This window comes from Schistocerca nitens, chromosome 4 (assembly GCF_023898315.1).
Source record: "Schistocerca nitens isolate TAMUIC-IGC-003100 chromosome 4, iqSchNite1.1, whole genome shotgun sequence".
Taxonomy (NCBI): Eukaryota; Metazoa; Arthropoda; class Insecta; order Orthoptera; family Acrididae; genus Schistocerca; species Schistocerca nitens.
The window spans coordinates 935,305,505-935,324,798 of NC_064617.1; the positions used below are offsets into that span (position 1 = coordinate 935,305,505).

Sequence of the window (19,294 nt, forward strand, 5' to 3'; positions counted from 1 at the left end):
GTAATTCTGCTTGTCGCACACTACTAGATCATTAACATATATGAAGAACAATAGTGGACCTAAGATTGAGCCTTGGGAAACACTATATGTGGTTTCTCTCCAGTCAGAATAACATCCATGGACTACACTAGTTGAATTACTAAGTACAACTTTCTGCATTCTTTTGGTTAGGTATGTCAGTATCAACTGGTTGGCTTTACCATCAGTTCCATAAGAGTTCAATTTATCTAGGAGAATACTGTGATAGACACAGTCTACTTCCTTAGATAGATTGTAGGAAATACCAGCTGGTACTATTTTATTATTTAAAGCTTGTGAAGTTTGGTGAATGAACATGGAAATGGCATTTTCAGCTCCTCTGTTATTTGCTGAGGATATTATTGTTATTCGGGTGAGATACTATTCGAGAATACAATACCATCTCAAACATTTTGGAATATGGTGTCAGCAATGAAACAGGTTTGTAGTCATTGACATCTCTCCTGACGCCTTTCTTAAATAAGGGTTTGACAACAACACATTTCAGTCTCTCTGCAGCTTGAAGCGCAGTGATCTAAAAGTCAGTTTATAACACTTAACTTATCAAGAAATTAATCTAAACTTCCTTTAGTAAAATTTCTTGTTATATAAAATTTATATTTCAGTTTTTCTATTTTTGGGCGCTCTGTGAACAAATGAACAAATCTGAGTGATGGATTTCCCTAGAGGTAGACAAAACTTTGTTGTCTCAGCAAACTGACAATTAATAAGAACAACATCTATAGGCCTACAAGTTGCTGACTGGTAGTTTCCTACAATGCACGAAATAAAGCTTAACCTAAACCTTGATTTCAGGACTAAACCATGAAATTTTACAGTGTCATTGCTTTTAACTGTTGTTGTTGTTGTGGTCTTCAGTCCTGAGACTGGTTTGATGCAGCTCTCCATGCTCCTCTATCCTGTGCAAGCTTCTTCATCTCCCAGTACCTACTGCAACCTACATCCTTCTGAATCTGCTTAGTGTATTGATCTCTTGGTCTCCCTCTATGATTTTTACCCTCCACGCTGCCCTCCAATGCTAAATTTATGATCCCTTGATGCCTCAAAACATGTCCTACCAACCGATCCCTTCTTCTAGTCAAGTTGTGCCACAAACTTCTCTTCTCCCCAATCCTATTCAATACCTCCTCATTAGTTACGTGATCTACCCACCTTATCTTTTAACTAATGCATTTAACTAATGTATTTAACTAATGTATTTAAACTGAAGTCTGCTGCAGTCACAATTTGGTTCTCATTTCCCTTCCTAAGTTTTTCTAAAGGGCATAAAAATTTGTATAAAATAAGTTTGGTGAGAGAACTTCCAGGAATTGTGCAAACTGATGTTATCACAGCTTTAAAAAATAAATTCTTTGTGTGAACAGCTGAAATCTTCTTTCACTTTATATTTTATAGAGGCAGCAAGTAGTACACAGGACCCTCCCACCATAAGATGTGTTGTTTCTACAAAAGCTGCTGACAAGTTTAAAATTATGAATTTTATTTAAAATCTCTATGCATTCTTTTGCAAGCCAGTGTCCATTTAAGCAGACTACCTTTATGTTGACAAATTGTGAAAGTAAAAGTTGCAGTTCAACAATTGTAAAGTAACTGAACTGAGATTTCAATAGTCTGCTGTTAAACCATTCATATTCAAATGCATCAGGATGGAGTTTTTGTGTTTGTTTATGATTTATAGAGCATCACTATTTCCACTATATTTACAGTTTTTAATTCTAATCATTACTTTTCATGTATAACTTCCAGAAGTCATCAGTTTCCCTTGCTTTTAACACTTCAGCAGAAGCCGGTGAGCATTTTGCTGAAAGTCATTCAATGTAATCTATTTAAGTGGAGCCCATCCTTTCCCAGACATTAATCACTGAAAAGTTTAATGGAGTCAATGAAAACTGCAACCAGCTTATTAGACTGTTCTGTAATTCCACTGTTTTAAGTTACTGTATATGCTTCAGTAACCAACCTTATGAGCAGAAACATACAAACACAGAAATATACTCAATACATACAATATGGCTGTGTGAATACACGTTATTATTCTAAGAGAGATGATGAAGAGAATTTATTACACAAATTATACTTTCCTCTTCTATACAAATGCTATGTTTGATATGAGCTATGTAGCTTCATATGGCTCCAGTGATGTGTGCTTAGGTGAAGCTGATCCTTTATTCACTGTTCAGTTCATTTTATAAGATGTGACGTATGTTGGTCCAAATACATGCCATACTTATGTGGAAATGCTATCAATGTTGTCACATTGGAAATGCTATCAATGCTGTCACACAGAGGAATAATAAATTATAAATAAATTATGTTCCAAGGTCTCTTTTTCAGCCACAAATCATTTTTCTCAGTCATGAAAGACTTGATTATACAAATATAACTAACAATCTGTGGTCATTATAAATATCAATGTAACAATATAAAGTACTTGCTAATGTGTTCTGTTGTCAGAAAACAATGTAGATCCTACAGAAGCAAGTAGTAAAAATACTGTGTAAGTGGATAAACACCAATCATGTGATATAGCAAAAACTTAATTCTTAGTTAGTACTTGGCAGAAACTGCAATAATAAAGAAAAATGAAACACCATCTTGATTTATTTTTTGAAAAATCGTCAATGAAGTGTTTCCTTTTTGGCTGTTAATTCAAAAGAAAATTGAAAACATAGTCATTATCCACTCCTACAAATGATTACATTACATTTATCGTTTTACATGGATCCCTTGGAGAGGATTCTCTGGGAAGTGGAAAGAGTCAAAGTTTTTTCTTTTTCTTTTAATTTATCGATGGAGTAGAAGGACTTGGCCAACAGGAAGTTCTTTAATTCACTCTGAAACCAACCTTTATCACTTACAAGACCTTCGATATGCTCTGACAAGTTATTGAATATATGAGTACCCATGTATTTGACTCCTTTTTGTACTAATGTGAAGCTTTTATTGTCCATATACAGATTGTTTATGGTTCTGGTATTATAATCATGTTTTGCACTATTTTGTGTAAAAAGTGACATGTTGGAAGTGACAAAGGACATCAATGAGTGTATTTACTGAGAAGTAGTAGTTAGAATACTTAAAGAGGTCTCTGCATAATGATCTCAGACTGACACCAAATATAATTCTAATGACTCATTTTTGAATTTTGAAAATGTTCTCTTTGTGAGAGGAGTTTCCCCAAAAGATGATTCCATCACTCAGTGAATGGAAGTAGGCCGAATAAACTAACTTCTTCATTTTTAAATCACCTATTTCTGCTATCAAGTGTACTGCAAATGTAGCTGAACTAAGGTGTTTCAATAAGTCTAGGGTGTGAGTTTTCCAATTTAGGTCGTGGTCAATTTGTAGCCCTAAAAATTTGACACTGTCTACAGCTTTAATTTCATTGTTTGAATACAATATACTTATGGGGTCAGGTATTCTTTGTGAGGTACTAAACTGTATGTACTGGGTCTTGTCAAAATTCAGTGACAATCTATTTGCTGTGAACCACTCATTGATACTAACAAATATTTCATTAGCTGACTGCTCAGTGAGATCACGGGTACTGTTTTTTATACCAATACTTGTGCCATCTGCAAATAAGACAAAATTTCCATTTTCTGACACTGCATTTGGAAGGTCATTCATATATAATAGTAACAACAAGGGACCTAAGGTAGAGCCCTGGTGCACCCCTTGTCTGACGATTTCATATTCTAGATTCAAAGATCGTAATTCCTGTAAGCCAAATGGCAAGTAGCAGTGACTATCATGGAACTGCAGGAGAAGTAGTTGTGTATCGTAAACAGAGATCTGTTGTTTGTAGAGGTAGGTGACCACTTTCTTTGGAAAGTACAAGTATAATCAGGCAACTATAAAGATACCAATAGCAGTTAAGGAGCAGCTATTTGAAATAACTCAGGGACAAGCATCTCTTTTTCAAAGTAGCTGTTTACGCACAACTAATGGATATAGTGAGTTGTAGTTTATTGTTAATACAGTGAGGCTTCTCTTTAATTTACAAGTATCTTGACTTGTTTCATATTTCTACTGGTTCTCCTTTCGATGTGTGGTCGAAGAGGGGTGGGGGGATGAAGCCTTAATAGATGCACCTGGAATATTATCAATATAGCTGTTTTTAAACAAAATGCATACATGTAACAACTTTTTGGCAAACAAAATGCTCTTTTGGGAATATTCAAATTAAAGCACTGTGTAAATTGTGTGCAGCTAAAGTAAAACTAGAAATACAACCTTTCGTAAAGATAACAAGCAGTATTTCAAAGTACTTTTTGCAGTCAAATACTCAAGGAGAACAGATGAATGAATGTAAGCAAAAGCTTCAACATTGGTTTTTCTATTATTTAGTCACAAATACAGGCAATCAGAACCACTGTAGATATTTTTAACTTGCTTTCAATACTAACATTGTTATCACAGGCAAATTGGCTGAACTAAACCATCATCACAAACGTTTCTAACATCTGCATGTGACCACAAAATAAGTACACAGGATACAATAAACCACACTATAATGGTCAAGGAACAACTTCAAAATTTGTTGACAGGGAACTAGTATCAGGTCACATATGAATTATGCAGGTAAGAAACACAAGTGATGAAATTGATCAAAATATTTAAAGGAAGCCTATAACAGGAGCAATAGGGAGTAGTTTATTTTGCAGTCACAGAAGGTGAGAAGCTTAAATTTAATTTTTTAGCTTGTTTTAATGGTAAATCAGTGCCAGTTTATCTATGAGATGAATAAAAACCAGAGCAAACATACATGATAGGGGTAGAAAGTACCTCCAATCATGAAATAAAGACCTAAAAAGAGTGCACTGGATCAGTGGAAACAAGCAGAAGCACTTCATGTATAATAAGCAATATCGATTGAAAGGTCTCGAGGAGTAGAATGGAATATGTTTATTCGTATTTAAATATTTTTAAATGTAGTCAGTGTCATCATTAAAAAGTTACATACATTTACAATTAGACATTACACAACAGATATATGACCTCCTGGCTAACTAATGCTAAAATTTAATTTGGCCACACAATTACAGTTTTCATCCCTCATGGGTATTGCCACCTAACGTTTGCAAAGTGATAGTGTTGTACCTTGTGTGTACCTGTTCACTGTAAGTAATTGCAATAAACAGAGATAGAGTGGAGATGAGAGAGAAATGAAAGTAATGAAATCTGATGCTGGCATATAGCTTACTTCTTTACAGTGACAGCAGGGGGATGCTAAACTTAATGACTCTATTTGAAAAACAGATCAGTGTCTACCATCTCATATGTCCTCAATCCATAAGCAATTGTGGAGAAGTTCGAGACTGAATGGAGGACACTGACTCATAGTCTAGTGACTAGGAACTATATGTCAGTATCTCATCATCTTTACTACTCCTTTTGGCAAATAGTAGTGAGGCAAATTTCTTCCCTCAACAGGAACTGAAATTTCTAGCTCTGTACTGCAGAAAACCCACAAAAATGTAATCTGCACACAGAATTAACAAAACAAACAGTAAACTGAAACTCTTAAGAAACATCAATTAATGAGATACAACATGAGAATAATTCTAAATGTATCAGTTCTTTCGGTGTTAAACAATACTGGAGTAATATAAAAGAAGCATCCAAAGAATATCTGAAAGAATAGGGCTTAAAAAATCACACTTGTATAGAATCTATAGAACTGATCATAACAGTAACGAGCCAATACATTCAATTTCATACACACAAGTGCAGATAAATTTATAAAAAAAATAAATTTATAAAAATCATTATAGACCAAAAATTTTTAATTCTTCACAGTTTTATGTAACATTAGGAAAGATATTAAAATCATTTGTAAATTCAAGTAAATATTGTTACATTCTACAAGACAAACAAGTAACATCTAACTGTTGACTTATCTTTTCCCTGCCAATTTTTTCACAAGTTTTTGAGAGAACTGTTTGTGACATAATTCACAGCCATTTTACACAAAATGACATGCTGGCCTCTCTTTTAACATTTGCCCTTGTATGTTATGCCTTAACAGGAAAGAAACTATACTCACTCCCTCGCACAAAATGCTATGTGAACTGACAGTAAAAGCTAGTTTGAGTATTTTTTGTGAACTTTCACAGGCTTCTGATTTTAAATCATAGTACCTAGTGCCAAAAATACTTCACTATCACTTTCCTCAATTTACATTAATGATCTGTCATTGCCATTAAATAACTCCAAAAAACTTGACCAACTTTCCTGTATGGGACATATTCAAAACAAAATGAAACATGTGTGCATATGGATCACAGTGTTGAGATATTTCAGAAACACATCTCATAAAGTCCCACACCTCAAGTAAAAGTAATGTAACAACAAGTCTTATAGGATTAATGTATATTTTAGAAAACTCCACATGTGAAATTCATTAGCATCCAAATATCATTTGTTGCATAAAAGTTGTTTCCAGTTTTATTAGACCGTTATTTCATTTTGAAAATTCCATTACATGTGCATATATCACAATATAAGATAAGTGTGTGTTACATGCATAAAACACACTTACAAAAAATGTTAAGTTAGGGTTCATATGACTAGCAGGTAATAATACTCGTGGTAACTTTTGCTAGGCACATTTTCACCTGTAACTGAATCTGTTAATATTTAGATCATGCATATGAAACAGGCTATCTATTTAAGACAGAGAAATTGGCAGTCATTCTTAGGCATTAACCTACATACACCACAATTATCAGTTCTTAATTATACTGTTGTATACAACAAAGAAGGAAAGCACCACTGAACCACTCTTCACAAAATGATGGATAACAACAATCTGTTTTATGCCAACAATCTGTGTAAAGGAATAGATCTAGGATTGTTTTCAAAAACTAGTGTGTTACATCAAAAAGCAAATAATAGAAATGTTATAGCATGGAAGAAAAATGAGAATTTATTAAGTTTTGAAAGATTGTCAGACATTAATAATTACAGTAACTACATTTGATATAAATGTTAAGATTATGGAATCAGAGAAAATGATGTTGTAATATAAATGGAGGGCAAAATAGCACAGTGGATCAGAAATTGCTATGGCTAAGCAATAAATTCTCACTGAACCCTTGGACAACAGTGTCTCCTTTCAGTCTCTTTGTTATATAAAATTGTAATTATTTGATAAAATTAGCTTATTGTTGAACTGATTAACACATGCAGCTTAAAACTAGTAATTAAACATAAGAAACAAACTGATTAATATTGAAAAAGTTGTACTTACTGTAAACACATCAAAGTGCACCTGACATTGGCACCAAAACCAGTGCAAGTTTCATGGATTTGGTATTGTCCATGAACAGGAAATGAGGGGAGAGGGAAAGGATGAAAAGGTAAATACACCAAAAATGTACCAGAAGGGAAAGCTCAACTCAGAATCTAGAGTTCAGTTACTCAAGAAAATTCAATGTATCATTACATGACTTCCTTTCTAATATAATAAAAATACTATTCTTAATTTCTAGGTTGTGACTGTGAACTTGTTTGTATTGTTTCACTTTTCATTTCCTTTGTCATCACTTCCTGAGAGATGAAAAAAGGAACATGCAAGTTTCTGTTCTTTTTGATACCACTGTTACTTCTGTTTCCACATCTTCCCTTTAAGTACATATTTTCTATACATAGTTGTGAGTATGCACTCTCATCTTGTGAATATTTTTAATTATTTATTAGCTGATGACAAACTACACTTTTTCCTATTTCTAGGTCTCAAAAGTGAACAGCTGGGAAAGAAACCAAAGACATCTTTGTTGTAATTTGTTTCCCTAATTAACCACCAAAGCTACCACGGAAGTCTATAAGTGTGTCTCCTCATATATTGTAAAGGTATAACACATTTATGTCATGTATCTTATTAAGAACAATTAAATGTAAGACATTAGTATTAAAACAAAAGCCTTCACCGAAATACTGAAAACCATACAATCAAATTATTTCAATATTTCTGGAACTGTAAAATTTTCAGTAGCTGGCTATATAAAAACTATTACTCTTGCCATAGTGAGAAGGAAGGAATATCTACAGAATTACATTGCTACTGAAATTTTTCAGTCTTTTCTATATATTTTTCTGTTATATTCAATTCAGCTTGTTTCTTCTGCACACCATGTACCATGATGAGATGATTTGTAAGCCCATAACGACGTCTGTTTCTTGCTCCACATATTCTGCATGTGAATCGTGGAACTGTGCCACATTCATATTGAACATGACGACTAAGAGTGCCTTTGTGCATATATGTTTTTCCACATCGGAGACACTGAAAATCTTCACCACTTCTTGCCAATAGTCGCCAAGCTGATGTCATGTTGCTGTATGCTAACATACCTAAAACAAAAATGAAAAATTGTTCAAAAATACAGCAAACTTTACAGCAAAACAAGTACTATATAATTAATACTACATCACAGAGTAAAAGCAAAGCTGTGCTCAGCTTCAAGTTTGGTTTGAAAACTACAGTATTGTACTTGGATTGATCATATAGGTGGGAGTATGCCCTTGCCTTCCTTCAACCTTCTGAACTGTCTTACTCAACCAATTATAGGCAGACCAACAGTTTATGTAGACTGTGAGCAACTTCAACCCAGAGAGATACAAGCAAAAGAATAAACACAATTTAAAATATGCAGAATATCTGTCCATGTAATACATTCTAAAACAGTAATACAAAAACACTGTCATTTGAAATAGTGAACAGATCCTGTGGGACACAACACACGAGTCCTCATGACATAAACTACAGTCAATTAAAATATGGTGTACTGAGAAGAGTATCAATAAATGAGCGATTGGTATGCCACATGGTTTAAGAGCAAGCCTTTCATACATACATACATACATACATTCATTCATTCATTCACATTGTTATTAGGGATGTTAACGCCATGCAAAAGATTGATCATATTTATGCAGAGTGTACTTTGATTGTGTGTGTGTGTGTGTGTGTGTGTGTGTGTAAGAGTCACAAGGATATGTGGGGCAGGAAGAAAGAAGAAAATGATGAATTTAGGAATGTCGGTGGTTACATTTAGGAATGTCGGTGGTTACATAGTGGAGCAGGGGACAGTGAAAGTTACTTGATGCTAAATCTTTTTAAGAGCTGTATTTTTGTATGTGGCATGAATTTCCATACTTCCTTATGTTAGTACTCAGCAGCATACAGCTGGCTGAGATGTTATGCTTAACAGCATTGAGCAAAATGATACACATTTTTGTTTGATGTTCAATATGAAATCTATTATAGTAGGTCAGTCAACTTACTCAAACATGGCAGTCGAGCAATGTAGGTACTGTACAGCCTGACAAAGAATATCCTTACACGTTATCTTAAATTTCTTTCATCAAATTTCTGATGAGATTTTATTTGGTAGAAATTACATACATACACACATATTACATACAGGGAGTATCAAAAAAACTTTTAGAAACTTTGGGTGTGGATTCCTCACACTAAAAGAGAGAAAACAGTTCACATAAATAAACTTTAGAAAACACTTCTTAATTATTCATGAAATGACATTTTATGGAATTCACAACTCAGAAGTAGTCGCCAAGCTGAAGTCATGTTGCTGTATGCTAACATACCTAAAACAAAAATGAAAAATTGTTCAAAAATACAGCAAACTTTACAGCAAAACAAGTACTATATAATTAATACTACATCACAGAGTAAAAGCAAAGCTGTGCTCAGCTTCAAGTTTGGTTTGAAAACTACAGTATTGTACTTGGATTGATCATATAGGTGGGACTATGCCCTTGCCTTCCTTCAACCTTCTGAACTGTCTTACTCAACCAATTATAGGCAGACCAACAGTTTATGTAGACTGTGAGCAACTTCAACCCAGAGAGATACAAGCAAAAGAATAAACACAATTTAAAATATGCAGAATATCTGTCCATGTAATACATTCTAAAACAGTAATACAAAAACACTGTCATTTGAAATAGTGAACAGATCCTGTGGGACACAACACACGAGTCCTCATGACATAAACTACAGTCAATTAAAATATGGTGTACTGAGAAGAGTATCAATAAATGAGCGATTGGTATGCCACATGGTTTAAGAGCAAGCCTTTCATACATACATTCATTCACATTGTTATTAGGGATGTTAACGCCATTCAAAAGATTGATCATATTTATGCAGAGTGTACTTTGATTGTGTGTGTGTGTGTGTGTGTGTGTGTGTAAGAGTCACAAGGATATGTGGGGCAGGAAGAAAGAAGAAAATGATGAATTTAGGAATGTCGGTGGTTACATTTAGGAATGTCGGTGGTTACATAGTGGAGCAGGGGACAGTGAAAGTTACTTGATGCTAAATCTTTTTAAGAGCTGTATTTTTGTATGTGGCATGAATTTCCATACTTCCTTATGTTAGTACTCAGCAGCATACAGCTGGCTGAGATGTTATGCTTAACAGCATTGAGCAAAATGATACACATTTTTGTTTGATGTTCAATATGAAATCTATTATAGTAGGTCAGTCAACTTACTCAAACATGGCAGTCGAGCAATGTAGGTACTGTACAGCCTGACAAAGAATATCCTTACACTTTATCTTAAATTTCTTTCATCAAATTTCTGATGAGATTTTATTTGGTAGAAATTACATACATACACACATATTACATACAGGGTGTATCAAAAAAACTTTTAGAAACTTTGGGTGTGGATTCCTCACACTAAAAGAGAGAAAACAGTTCACATAAATAAACTTTAGAAAACACTTCTTAATTATTCATGAAACGACATTTTATGGAATTCACAACTCAGAAATACATTCTACATGCAGAATGAGTGTTTTTGGTTAACAGTGAATAGTGACGTCCTTTTAAATGCTCCTATACAATGTCAAATGGTAATTCAGGCTTCCTTAACATGCTCATGAATTCTCTCTGAATTGCTATTTAAACAAACTGTTTTAAGTGCCTACAGAATGACACATAACCCACTTATTTACAGGGACATCTCATGTAGCAAATCTGGAAAAGTGTGTTGAGTAAAGTACTTCTATGTAGCACCTGTAAGACTTGCTGGGAGACCGAGCGAGGTGGCGCAGTGGTTAGCACACTGGACTCGCATTCGGGAGGACGACGGTTCAATCCCGTCTCCGGCCATCCTGATTTAGGTTTTCCGTGATTTCCCTAAATCGTTTCAGGCAAATGCTGGGATGGTTCCTTTGAAAGGGCACGGCCGATTTCCTTCCCAATCCTTCCCTAACCCGAGCTTGCGCTCCGTCTCTAATGACCTCGTTGTCGACGGGACGTTAAACACTAACCACCACCACCACCACCACTTGCTGGGAGAAATTATGGACCTACCAGACAGGATCTACAGTTTCAACTGACACATCACTGCTGGAGTCTAAACCTAAATTGTAACATGTGGAATTTCAATAAAGCTTGGTAGTGAAAATTTGCCATTCCCTACCCAGCACATGTTAGCTCATATGCAAACAAAATTGAAGATAGTATAACAGATGGCAATATCTGCAGCAAAACATCAGCAAAGGGTCTCTTGTGCTCAGTAACAGGCAAACAAAATACCCCACACACATTAAACAAGCTGCAGATATATGAAGTGCCTATGATGTACTTTCCATATGGTACTATGAGGTGTATACCATGCTATAAGCAAACCTCAGTGTACCTCAGTATACCATATGATACCAAATGAAAGTGCTGGCAGGTCGACAGACACACGTTTGTGTGTGTGTGTGTGTGTGTGTGTGTGTGTGTGTGTGTGTGTTTCCGGAGATGGGAACTTGCTCTTCAATATATCCTCTCTTCCTGTTATCCACCAGGCCTCAATCTCCGCTAATTTCAAGTTGCCGCCACTCATACCTCACCTGTCATTCAACATCTTTGCCTCTGCACTTCTGCCTCGACTGACATCTCTGCCCAAACTCTTTGTCTTTAAATATGTCTGCTTGTGTCTGTATATGTGTGGATGGATATGTGTGTGTGCGAGTGTATACCCGTCCTTTTTCCCCCCTAAGGTAAGTCTTTCCGCTCCCGGGATTGGAATGACTGCTTACCCTCTCCCTTAAAACCCACATCCTTTCGTCTTTCCCTCTCCTTCCCTCTTTCCTGATGAGGCAACAGTTTGTTGCGAAAGCTTGAATTTTGTGTGAATGTTTGTGTTTGTTTGTGTGTCTGTCGACCTGCCAGCACTTTCATTTGGTAAGTCACATCATCTTTGTTTTTAGATATATTTTTTCTACGTGGAATGTTCCCCCTATATATATATATATATATATATATATATATATATATATATATATATATATATATATATATATATATATCACGTTAATATGCAATAGGAAAAAATATTAGTCAGTTTTAAAAATTGGAGAGGTATACTGATACTAAACAAGATACTACTGGAAAGTGAGACCTATACAACATTGGACAAGTCATTATGCGAGAAGAGTAACATACATGAGGATCTGCCAGTACAATCACCTTCCACATGTTGTTAACCAGACGGAAAGTGCTTACAATTTTAAACACAATGTAAGACAGATATTCCAATAGAATCTATTTTATTCCTTAAATGAATATGTAGATTACTAGAGAGAGACTCCAAAAGTTTATGAATGTGTGTAAGCAAATAAATTGAGATTTACTCGAAATTCAAATGTTAGAAACAGTCTGTGTTTTAATGAAAATAACATTAATTTGAAATAAAAAATTGTTCTGCAGAAATCATAGCTTTATTATTCCATATTTAGTCACGTATGTACATGTACTAATTGTAAAGTACCACAAATACAGGCTGGAGAAAAACTGTGTCACGAAATTTTAACCCTGGATAACTGATGCCAGTAGGAACCAAAATTACTAATGTTGTGTAGGTCGACTACACACCATTTTGAAACTACAGAAACTTGGCAACACATGCTCCAATTGATGTGGAATTGCCCTGTTGTCGTTCGTCAGTTGACAGGCAGAGCTCTAGTTGTCAGTTCACACATACAAATGCCCCTCACTCCATCACTGCCCCAGTGTAATGTGCACATGTGTTGAATAGATCTTGCTGTTTGTCTCCACCTCACATCAGAGGCATTTGCAATTCAGAGCACACACACGTCACCTGCAATTTAGTCTCCGGCAGGCAAACCATTCGCAGTCATGCATTGTCCAGAGCATCCGGCAACAGGGCCAATTGGAGCGCGTGGTGCCAAGTTTTGATAGTTCAAAAATTGTACAATGTCAACCTACACAAAATTAGTAATTGTGGTTCCTACTGGCATCAGCTATCCAGGGTTAAAATTTCATGACACAATTTTTCTCCGTCCTGTATATAAAATTGTACATGACAGTCCCTTATGTGATGGTGCATCAGCTATCAGTTAATTATATCTAATGACTGGTAAATAAATAGAAGCTCATTCAGTGGGGGTTACATGGAAACTGCAACTTGTGTATGTGAGTTAGTCCACATATCAACCACCTTTTGATCTCTTTCCAGCAGCTGACCACATGTATCCTTTGTTATCTGAAAGAGGACAATGGAAGAGCCTTTTCTGCAGCAGAATGTTGAGAATCATCTACTTGACACAAGTTCTGGATAAAGAAAAGAGAAATATCAGGACTTTTTGCTTCCCAAAGGCTTTTTGTCAATTTCCTGAGCGGTCAAGTGATCTGGCTGCAATACAAGGGTGTAGGGAACTTGTCCTAGCTTCCGGAAGGAATTACTATTATTCTGACCAATCCATGAAACATCCAGTGACTCAGAAAAAAAGGATACAAGAAAAGTATTACAGTTTGAGGCACCAGATGGACTTATCAGTTTTCTTCAGAGCACAGAAGACATATCTGGTACGTCCATGTGGAATGACAATTTCATTTTTCTGCATAACATTTCAGTGAGTAGCATAGCCCTCTTTGGAGAGTGCTGTGACTGATTGTATCATGTCATCTTGGATTTCAACCATCTGGAGCAGGTTTAAGCTTTTTCATACATGTACCATACCCAAAAGCTTGTCCTTCTGCTATTACAGCAGGGGCTGTAGATCTTTATATACCAAGAGTTTGCAAATTGTAAAAAGGAATACTGACTTTCTCTTTAACTTTTCTGAGACAGCATTGCTTATAGGAAATGTTTCCAGTGCTCGGTGATAAATGTACAAGTTATCCATCAGTCACTGAACAGAATGTTGCTGCAGTTCTCGACCTAATGGCCACAGACAAGTGAACACTCCTTGACACAGGACCAACGTTGTATATTACATCTTATAATGTGAAGAAGTGTATCACACTGGCTGGGATGGTTTGAGAACATTATTTGATCCCCTTCTCCAACCATGGTCTCCCTTTGTCACACATCAGTAAGCCTTCCTTAGGCTCTTGGTAACAGTTTTTAAGCAAATTTAAATATAGTGAACAGGGAAATAGGTTGTTTTTGCAACTAATCATGATATATCCTGTGGACTAATTTTCACTTGGGCTCCCCTCTCAGCTTGGCAGCCAAGCAAATGTTTGTGTCACTTTGACCTTAAAATAGCCCTGTTCAATGAGTAGGTGCCACAATAGAAATCAGAGGGTCTGGAGTTCAGCCTCTAGTATATTCTAGGATTTTTCTGCCAGTTATCCCTTCCCTCAACTTTGGCAGTCATTTATTAACATGAAAAATGCCAAGTTGCACTGCAATTTGGAGTCCATATTAAACTGTACGTGTGCTATAACTTTCATGATAAGTCAGTTTATGGAAAGAAAAGGCATACTACTTCCAACAGAGCCATGCCTAGCAACGTACCCCACTGTTCCACCCAATCTTAGAGTTGAGGATAGCTTTTCCTTCAATGCAAGAAAACTAATGCAACTATCTGTGTGAATATACTTGATAGGCACAATAATAAAATATCAATTTGTTACTAATAATGTTCCAACACCACGAAACAAAACATGGCTGTATGTAGTAGGAGTTCACCCATTTCAATATGAAAACCTCACTTTGGCAAGAACAGAAAAGTGTCTATTTTCTTGACTGCAAGGGAATATTATCACGTTTGAGTCCAAGACAATGAAACTGTTACTGATAAATGGTGCATATATACACAGAAAAAGCCTTGTGTCAAGTTTCTGTGGTGTTTAACATGTCATATTCAAGACTGAGAGCCAACAATTTTTTTTTTTTTTTAATTCTGGAAGTGATTCAGCACACCAGTCAAACATTTATATTAATTGAAACTTCGCAGGAGAGCTTCTGTCAAGTTTGGAAGGTAGGAGACGAGATTCTGGCAGAAGTAAAGCTGTGAGGACCGGGCGTGAGTCGTGTTTCGGTAGCTCAGATGGTAGAGCACTTGCCTGCGAAAGGCAAAGGTCCCAAGTTCGAGTCTCGGTCGGGCACACAGTTTTAATCTGCCAGGAAGTTTCATATCAGCGCACACTCCGCTGCAGAGTGAAAATCTCATTCTGGATTTATATTAATTGTTTGAATGCATTACATTTCAAAATTTTGGAAAAGTTTCTCCTTTGCTAGGTGACTTTCCCTTGTTTTTAGTCTTGAAGACATGTGCACTAAAAGATAGTAAGTTTCTACAGGTATAACTTCAGCAGATGTGACAGGATGCATGTGGCCATCTGCAACATGATTTGGAAAAACTGTGGTTTTATTTGTAGGTTACAATCATGAAGAGATGCAGTAAAAACAGTGACAATTATTTATAAAAAGTTAATACGTAAAACTTCACTTCAAACTTCTGTTAACAGCCTTGTATCTGAAGTGTTGGTAGACAAGGAGACTCAATATGAAGATTATAACCAACCCTGGAATAGACTGATATCTAAAGCTGGCAAAGAACTTACTTTACTATTACAATCTTCGTGTCATAAGATAAAAAGCAGCTCATAAAACATGTTACCTGCCTTTTGTATACCCATATGGAAAATGCTATGTACTCATGCATTACGCTATCTTTACGGAACCGTAATACCAATGTCTAAGAAACAACCAGTGTCCCATACCCAGACGAGCTGATGATTGAACATTTTCTCTAAGCCTGTATCTTACAATTTAAGTAGCCAATGAGAACAGCAATACTATGCCACTTACAGAACTAAATTTCCAGATAGAAGGGTCCACTTTGCAACAGAGATTACACTGTACAGCAAAGCCATCTATCTTTAATGGCCAGTACATTATCCTACAGAATCAACCAAAATTGTTTCAGGTGTTGACTAATAGGTTCACTCTCTTTCAAACTCTACAGAATCTCTAAAGCATGTCCTTGTGCTACTTATAGAAGAAAGTATATTGCACAGAAAGGCTAGATCCCAGTCTCGGATATTGTCCGCAGAAATAAATTTTTGCTCTGGAGTAGATCATTTAGTACTTGATGTAGACTTCTTAATTCAACTTCTTCCTTTGCACAAGAAAAACAAACAATGACGACTCAACTGAATTTTGTCGTCATCCAAGATATTAAATTTAAGTGTTTTCCACATTTACCATATTCCCTAGACATTAACTCCATTCACCAAGTCTTTCAGTTCTGAAAACAGTGTTTGAGGGAAAACATTTCCTATCTGAAGAAGAGGTACAAAAAACAGCACAAGTGTGGCAACATTTCAAAGCAAAATAATTCACTTCTATTAAAAATGATGCAATCAAGCACTTATAAATCAATGAAATTCGTATCTACACATCATAAGAATTATACTGAGAAGTGATGTGTTTATATCAGTTTTGCATGTTATAAATGGTTAGGCAAGAGTCAGACTATTGTTTAAACCATCATCATATAAGATTACGTTTGTCTTATGGCAGCAGCTTGTCATTATTGAAAAAGAATTCTCTACTGGCAACATAAATCTTAAAATGAGTTGATTGTATTGGAATGTGTGGGGTAAATCATGAAACAGAACCTTAATTAATATATATATAAAATTTTTAATCAATATATACATATTGATTTACTAGTTGTAATGTTCACAGCAGAAACATATTTTTATGTCTTCACAACAGGTGGGTTTTTCTCAGTCTGGGGTTTGGGTGACGTGCCCCTCCTTTCCAGTCTTCCACAACCTGTGCCTCTTTCCTCCCTGAGAAAGGAACTAGCAGTTCTAAAACCTATGTATATTATTTATATTTTTGTGTCTATTGGAAATATTTGGAATTTCATAAATAGAATGTAACAGATGACTAGCCATTCTGTTACTTGCTAATGTTGAACTTCTTTAGTCCAACTACCATCCAGTACAGAAGTACTAAGGCTGCTTTTCCAACTGCTCTTAATTAATTTTTATTACTGTCATAAACTCATCATCCATCCTAGTAAGTTCCCCAATATGTTTGTTTGCTTTCCGGCCCCTGTTAGCAATTCCTAAAATGCACCTCTCCATGGTTTTCTGAGAAATATTTGGTTTTTTAATGATTTTTACACTGAAAATCCACATCTCCTCACTATTAATCAATCCCACTAATGCACATCATCATCATCATCATCATCATCATCATCAGCGAGCTGGAACAATACTGTGAACAATATGCCTCCATTGGTTTCTGTCCTGGTATAGCTTTTCCCTCTCCGCTACATCCCATGTTACTCCTCTCCTTAACCTGGTCTGTCCATCTCTTTCTAGGCCACTCAATTGGCCTTCTTCCTGGTACCTTCATCTCCAAATACTGGTGTGGAGTTCGATCAGGTGCATTCGCTTCAGATGACCGAACCACTTCAATCTCAAGCACTGATCCTCTCCTCTGTAATCAATGTCACCTGCAGGTCTCTCCTTACATAATCATTCCTGACTCTGTCTCTCCTAGTTTTTTATAGAGCTGACCTACGGAACTTCATTGTACATGCTTCTATTTGACTCTCTTCTCTCTTATGTAAGACACAGGCCTCTAGACTATACATCATGATTGGCAGGAGATAAGTTTTATACATGGTCTGTTTGGCTCCTTGAGGGACTTCCTTGTCCCAGATTAGATTTCATGCTTGGTGGAAGAAGCTAGATCCTTTTGTTATTCCATTTAAGACTTCTAGTTTGGAACTTCCATCGCGTAATATGATACTACCCAGATACGTACACTCATCAAGTGGTTCTAAAAATTCATTGTTAATTTGTACTGTTTTATTTTCTATGAGTGCATGGAGCATTATTTTAGTATTATCACTGATTTTAAGCTAACTTTCAAACTTACTATATTTATTTTCTACGTTTATTAAGTTTATAAAGACTAATGGTGTAGTGTATGATACCAGCAAACCAAAGCTATTTCAGAAGTATATTCCTTTTTAATGTTTTCCAATCAAGAATATGAAAGATCCCTGTAAGAATGCCGAGAACAGTTTCGGTGATATGGGATCTCCTTTCCTGATTCCTCTTTTTGATGAAACTGAATGGCAGCTTCAGCACGGTGAGGTATAAATTCATCAAAAGTTTTATGTAAATTTCAATAGTATATCAAACTGTACAAAACAATACTCAACAAAGTCACCAATGAGGAAAAGAAAATGATTAATGACTTAAATTGGAACAACCAATGGGCAGATGAAATTAAAAAAAAATGCAAACACTGTGCTGTCTGTAATAATATTATTTTAGTTTGCTACCAGTTTGAGTTTTGAATCATCATCAATGGCAGCTACCGAAACTGGTAGCAAAATAAAATAAAACTATTACAGACGGCACAGCATTATGTATTTTTTAAAATTTGTTCATGCTGTTGACCATCACTTATGCAAGACGATCAAATGAAAGCTGTGTGGAAAATAGTAAAAGAGCCGGCAATGAGAGCCCATATAATTTCATTGTACACTTAAATAATAACAGCATAAAGATGACAAATCAGTGGAAAAATGTGGACACATATTTTTCAAATGTTATTAAAAACATAGTCTTTGAACTTAAATCATGGTAATATGAGGGTTAGTAATAAAGTTTCAAATACATCTAGGTGTGATGGTGAACCTCGGTGATAGTCTTAATTTTTCTCTATACATTCACTCTACAATGCAATGAACTTTTCCCAGTGATGAATAGCTTGGTGGAGACCTTTGTTGTAGAAGTCTATATTTTGGCTGTTCAGGGAATGTTGCCCCTCAAACACCATATCGTTGACATACTGAGAATGCCTGCCATTCAATGGTTTCTTTAGCCAAGGAAAGAAAAGGAGATCACTGGGTATCATGTCAGTGGAATATAAGGGTGTGGCAAAATTTGACAGAACAAAGATGCAGCATGTGTGAATGTTTCTGTAACATTCTCAA

General features: G+C 35.7%; 1 protein-coding gene across 3 annotated transcripts in view; it reads right to left on the reverse strand.

The window, feature by feature from the left end:
* Positions 1 to 6,370: 6,370 nt before the first annotated feature.
* The window catches only part of LOC126253572 (zinc finger protein 846-like), a 57,258-nt gene continuing 44,334 nt past the window's right edge, over positions 6,371 to 19,294 (reverse strand). For all 3 annotated transcript variants that reach the window (XM_049954996.1, XM_049954994.1, XM_049954995.1), the window contains one exon: positions 6,371 to 8,397. In XM_049954996.1, the coding sequence (XP_049810953.1) occupies positions 8,105 to 8,397 (293 nt within the window). In that variant the 3' untranslated portion in view covers positions 6,371 to 8,104. The remainder of the gene's footprint in view (positions 8,398 to 19,294) is intronic.